Source organism: Zingiber officinale, chromosome 6B, assembly GCF_018446385.1.
Source record: "Zingiber officinale cultivar Zhangliang chromosome 6B, Zo_v1.1, whole genome shotgun sequence".
NCBI classification, from domain to species: Eukaryota; Viridiplantae; Streptophyta; class Magnoliopsida; order Zingiberales; family Zingiberaceae; genus Zingiber; species Zingiber officinale.
This window is the reverse complement of record NC_055996.1, coordinates 13,778,625-13,785,342: the sequence shown is the minus strand read 5'-3', so window position 1 is coordinate 13,785,342 and position 6,718 is coordinate 13,778,625. Positions and strand designations below refer to the sequence as shown.

The 6,718-nt window shown below is 33.0% G+C and overlaps 1 protein-coding gene across 1 annotated transcript; it reads left to right on the top strand.

Moving 5' to 3' along the window:
• Window positions 1-4,025: 4,025 nt before the first annotated feature.
• On the top strand, window positions 4,026-4,964 carry LOC121992039 (transcription factor MYB4-like). The gene is made up of 2 exons (XM_042546158.1): window positions 4,026-4,269; window positions 4,349-4,964. Exons 1-2 carry the CDS (start codon window positions 4,137-4,139, stop codon window positions 4,843-4,845), a joined length of 630 nt encoding a protein of 209 aa, XP_042402092.1. The 5' UTR covers window positions 4,026-4,136; the 3' UTR covers window positions 4,846-4,964.
• The last annotated feature ends 1,754 nt before the right edge of the window (window positions 4,965-6,718 follow it).

Below are 6,718 nucleotides of genomic sequence, written 5' to 3'. Positions count from 1 at the left end.
CTATTGTGATTATGCTCAAAATTGTTATAAAAGATATTATTCAAATTTTTTAGTAGGACTTGTATCATCAAATCGACCCCCTCCTCATCTAGGCAATTTAGTATATCTCATTCTGGAGCATTCTCACTCTCCATCCCTCCTAATGTAACGTCATTGGTTCCTGAAACCCCAGGATGACATCCGGATTCTGGAACAACTCATCATGTTACATCGGAGTATGATATTGTTACAGAAGCTTCGCCTTATCATGGACCATACGTGGTACAAATAGACAATGGCTCAGGTTTGCAAATTGCTCATATTGGAAATACATTCTTTCATTCATATAGTCATACTTTTCACATGTGCAACACTCTTCATGTTCCTTCTATCACTAAAAATTTACTTTCTGTACATCAATTTGCTCTTGATAATAATGTATTTTTTGAATTTCATCCTCATCATTGTCTTGTGAAGGATCCCGCAACAGAAACTATTCTACTCCAAGGGGACACTAAAAACAGTCTTTATCATCTTCAACCCACCTCTCTCAAAACCTTTCTTAGAAAACGCACGGGCAAATTCTCTTGGCATGCATGTCTTGGTCATCCGTCTCTACGTCTTGTTCAGGACATTATTAATCGTTTTGGTTTACCAACTTCTTTAACGTCATCATCTCATTTATGTGAAGCTTGTATGAAAGTAAAATCTCATATACTACTTTTTGTATCCTTTACTCGCAACTCTACATTTCCTTTGGAAATTATTCACTTTGATGTATGGGCCTATTCTTTCTAATTAGGGTTTTCTTTACTATGTTATTTTTATTGATAACTTTAGCAAGTTTACTTAGATTTTTCCTATGAAAAGAAAATATGATCTCTTCGATATTTTTTATCATTTTCAAAAGCATGTTGAGCGTTATTTTGATCATAAAATACTCTCCCTTCATTCTGATTGGGGTAAAGAGTATCAAGCATTTCATCGTCATCTTACTTCCTCTAGCATCCTCCAACGAGTCTCTTGTCTCCAAACTCCTAAACAAAATGGATCCACCGAGAGAAAATATCATCATGTGGTTGAAACTGCCTTAGCTCTTCTTAATCATGCCTCAGTTCCACTTAAATTTTTGGATAATATTGCCCAAACTATAATCTACTTTGTCAATCATTTACCCACTCTACTACTTCAAAATAAGTGTCAATTGGAAAGACTTTATAATCGTCTGTCAGATTACTCTTTCTTTCATATCTTTGGTCGCGCATGCTATCCTTGGCTACAACCTTACTCTAAACACAAGTTAAACCCCCTCTTTCTCTACAATATATTTTCCTTGGTTATAGTAATTTGCATCATGGGTATCGTTGCCTCCATATTTTGACTGGGCGGATATATATTTCTCAACATGTTACTTTTGATGAATGTCTTTTTTCGTTTGCAGTTGCTACCTCGAATCCTCCTTCAAATAATCAAGGCACCTATCTAATATCACCGAGTAATATACTAGAATCCCGACATATTGAAAGTACAAGGGGGGATGGTATCATGGGTCCTACTCCATCTCCACATATTCCTATAGACTCAGCGGCTAGTTGTGATCCACTCTCTAGTTTTGATTCTCATCCGCCTGACCACTCATCTCCGAATAGCTCTGATGATGATACTCTTCAGCGAATACTCCCTCTAAACGATATTTATACACGATGTCAATCAGTTTCCACTCGTTATCCTCTTCCACGTGCTCTTATTGCTTCTTCAAATTTTATTGAACCTTCTAGGTTTAAACAGGCAGTCAAAGATCCAAATTGGCGTGCTGCGACGACTACAAAATTTGATACTCTTCTTCACAATGCAACCTGGAGCTTAGTTTCTTGTACTCCATTTATGAATATTGTGAGCTCTAAATGGGTTTACTGAATTAAGCATCGTGCAGATGGATCTATTGAATGTTACAAAGCTTGCCTTGTTGTTAAAGGCTTTAATCAACAACCAGGTATTGACTTCAATGATACTTTTACTCCAGTCATCAAAATTACAACTATCGGATTGCTACTATCTATAGTTGTTAGCTCCAATTGACCAATACGACAATTAGATGTTTCTAATGCTTTCCTTCATGGACACCTTGAAGAAATTATTTATATGGAGCAACCACCTGAATTCATCCACCCGCAACTTCCAATACATGTGTATCAACTTCAAAAAACTATATATAGTTTTCAACAAGCACCTCGTGCATGGTTTCATCGTCTATCTACCTGGCTTCATACTCAGGGAATTTTTGGTTCAAAAATTGACTCTTTCCTATTCTACAAATGTAATGAGGAATTTTTAATATTTATTCTAATTTATGTGGATGATATATTAATAACTAGTAGTGATCAAATGGCATTACTACTTTACTCCATCTTTTTCATCTAGAGTTTCCTATTCGGGATCTTAGCAATGCTCATTTTTTCCTTAGCATAAAGTTTCTCTCACATTTTGAAGGTTGTCTTCTCTCTCAAAGCAAATATATTACTGGACTTCTACAACGAGCTAAAATAGATGGTGCACGTCCTATCTCCACACCAATCATTGAAGGTGGTTTCACTGCATCTTCATCCTCCTCTTCGATGTATGACCCTCAGATCTACCGAAGAATTATTGGTACCCTACAATATGTCACCATTACACGACTTGATACTACTTTCGCTGTGAATTGTGTCTGTCAATTTATGCATGCTCCTACTAAATACCATTGGGAAGGTGTTAAGAGAATTCTTCGATATCTCAAAGGCACTATTCTACATGATCTTCTTTTATATCATCAGTCTTTATGATAGTTGATTGCATACAGAGATATAGATTGGGCTGGATCTCCTGAAGATAGACATTCTACAAGTGGATATGTCATATTTTTTAGGCAAAATCTTATTTTCTGGCTTTCAAAGAAGCAACCTACAGTCTCTCGCTCAAGTACTGAAGCGGAATATAAAGTTATAGCTAACGCGACGTCAGATATTATTTAGCTACAATCTCTTCTTTCTAAATTATACTTTTCTCCAACTGCTACACCTAATATCTGGTGTGATAATATTGGAGCTAACTTATCTTGCGGTAAATCTTGTTTTTTATGCTCATACCAAGTATGTAGAGATTTGTTTTCATTTTATTTGTGAGTGTGTGACGACTCAATAACTTTCAATTTCTTACATCTCTACTAAAGATCAAATTACTGATATATTTATCAAGTCATTATCCAGACAACGTTTCATCAAGTTAGCACTCAAACTCAACGTTCAAACACTCCCGTTGAGTTTGCAGAGGGTAATAACGATAATGGAAAATAATCTCAAATTGATTTCAATCAATTGAGATTTATTATATTTGGCATCACAATAAAAATAAGCATCATAATCAAGATCGACATGAATCAAATAGCAAAAATAATACTTCCAAATCTATTATATTTATTGCTATGCTTATAAATTATATGTTATATTTAGACAATTTATATAAATAATTCTATTAACTTTAATAAATATCAATTAAATAATTATTTTTTATTCTATTTTTTTTCATCACCTATTAGTTTCAATATATTATATATAGTTTGCATGTGATATGTTATATATACATAGTTGGCATGTGATACATGCTTGTAGTATACGTACAAAATGTATATTATATTTTGCATGCTTGTTTATATGTATACTTTTATTGGACCAATATTGTATTATACATAGTTGGCATGTGATACATGCTTGTAGTATACATACAAAATGTATATTATTTTTTGCATGCTTGTTTTTATATTTATTGATAAAAAAAATGTTAACTTCGTTATTGAATCATTTCACAGCCCTGCACCTTTGACTGACATGGTCTTATTATACAAGTTCTTGGATTGTCATGGTCTTAGTCCTGACCAACTCAACTGTATCATTAATGTGAGCAACCATTATGATATGACAAGAGACGTTTAATCACAAACTCGAAGGAAATTTCAACTCCTTCCTTTGGCCTCTTCCAATCTCAATATATGAAAGTTCTCAGAAGCACCTTCTTGCTCAGTGAAACCACAAATCCCTATATATATATATATATATATATATATGCAGTGGCACAGAGGAGACTGAGAACTGAATTAATTAATTAATTCAATCTTTAACAAGATGGTGAGAGCTCCTTGCTGCGCGAAGGCAGGTCTGAATAAGGGGCAATGGACTCCAGAGGAGGACCGGGTTTTAGTGGAGCACATCATGAGGTTTGGCCATGGCAACTGGCGAGCTCTGCCTAAACAAGCCGGTGAGAATCATATTCCTTAATCATTAGTTTCATTTCTGATTTCTCTCTTTAATTTTTTGGTTGTTGCATGATCGATCAGGGCTGCTGAGGTGCGGGAAGAGCTGCAGGCTCCGATGGGTGAACTACCTGCGGCCTGACATCAAACGAGGAAGCTTCAGCGAGGAAGAAGAGGAGACCATCCTTCGACTGCATCAGATTCTCGGCAACAGGTGGTCTGCTATAGCAAAGAAGTTGCCTGGAAGGACGGACAACGAGATCAAGAATGTTTGGCACACCCATATGAAGAAGAAGAAGAGCTTCTTCATGAGCCCAAACATGCAACCAGAGAAGTCAGAAGACAAGATGGAAAAGGTGGACAGTGGTGTATCGCATGAACACTACTCGAGCAGCAACGACAATGGAGATCGTGTCAGTGAGTCAGAGATGGAGGACACTCTAGAATTTTCAGCGAAAGGAATGTCTCAAGATGCAAGTCACCTGTTCGACTTGTGCGATAATGGCGACGACGACGATATGGAGTTTTGGAGAGCATTATTTGTGAGAGCTGAAGGGGATCTATCAGAACTTATCTTTTGAACTGAACAAATATATTTTTCTCTCTTAAAAAAATAAAAGAAAAGAAGAAAAAAAAAGTTGGATTTTGATTTTTCTGAGGAAAGAAATGGTCCTAGTTGTATATCATTAAGACAGATTAAATCAGTGTATTTATTTGACCATTTATTTGTCTACAAATTTTAATTACTTTATATATAATTTTTCTGAAATTAAAAATATTGGTGCAAACATTAAGAGCTTGTGCAGTTAATCAAGATTGATAATGTGTGAGAGAGAAAAGAAAAGAAAAGAAAGAAAGTTTCTTTCAGAAATATTAATTCTTATGGCTGAGAGTGATATTCCAACCAGTGGAAAACGTCTGTCATTAATTACCTTTGTCAAGGCACTCTGGCAGTGTGACATATAAATATATTTAATTATAAAATTATATATAATATCTGAGTGAATTAATATTCATAAAATTTTGACCCATGATCTTTCTAGACGGTACAATTCTTTCATAATGTATGACGGTTTAAAATTATTATTTATATTTTATTTTTTTAATATTTATAAATTTATAAATATGAAAAAAATTAAAAATTAAAAATTAAAAATATATATTTATTTCTGTCTATGAATTAAAGTTACTTAATTCATTGATTCCGTGTTAAAATCCTCTACTTCCTTATCTGACGTTTTATTGTTTTTATAATTTTAGTTCAACCTTCAATTAGTGTATTAGTGTTTTAAACTTCATCCCATTGAATTTGTCGGAGGGTTGACCGTTGCACACGCTTTCTAATTTACCTGGATAACTATTGAAAAATTTCCATGGGCCGGCTAATTGAATTTATACCAATGGATCAATTATTAAATATGACTTATGAGATATTTTAAAACGTGAACATCTTATTCGTAGCAGGGTTGAAATAATGGGAAAGATGATTGCAAAAAACTGAGCCAAAATAGATCAGTAAAACAGATCTAATATTATTATTATTATTATTATTATTCAAACTTATAAAATTGAGCCTTCAGATATTTTATTTTATTTTATTTTTTTTTTAATATCGTTGAGGTACCTACACTAAATTCAGGCATCTCAATTCTTTATTTTTTAAATTTTTTATTTTTTAGGATATAATAAATTCAGGCATCTCAATTCTTTATTTTTTTAATTTTTAATTTTTTATTTTTTAGGATATATTATATGTATTTAGGGATCACGATTTTAAAATTTAGAAGTAGAATTATAATAATTTTAAGTCAATAAAATTTTCTCACTAGAGTTCAAGCTTCCCTCATCATTTATAATGTTTAAGATTAATAATTTTAAATATTTATGGAGTATGTATATATAGATTTAGGATTTAAGATTTTAGAATTTAGGAGTTTGGTTATAATGAATTTAAGTTAATAAAAATTTTTCTTTAAGATTTAAATTTCCCTCTTAAATTATAATATTCAAGATTAAAAATTTTAAATGCTCATACAGTATAGTATATTTATTATTATTAGTTACATGATACCAATCAAATATACTCATAAAAAACTAGAATAAGATCAATAAATAACTAATTAAAATAGTTAGATTAATAAATTAAACGAGTTAAAAGGTATAATAATCTTACCTTGGAAGCTATAATAATCGGATTCAAACCCGTGGCCAGGTCGCCTCAACGACGTGTTTAAATAATGCAGTGCGTTAAGACGTGCTTATATAGATCATCCCAAAAGCTTAAGATATGTATGAATATAAATAAAGGTGGACAAATGTATGGTTGCTACAATTGTGTGAGAAGTTACCTGCTCGACAGAGAAGATAGGACTGCCGACGAAGGTGTCTACAGCGCTCGTGCAAGGGGACACTAGATCATAATATAGTACTAAATCCATTTAAATTCCTATAAAT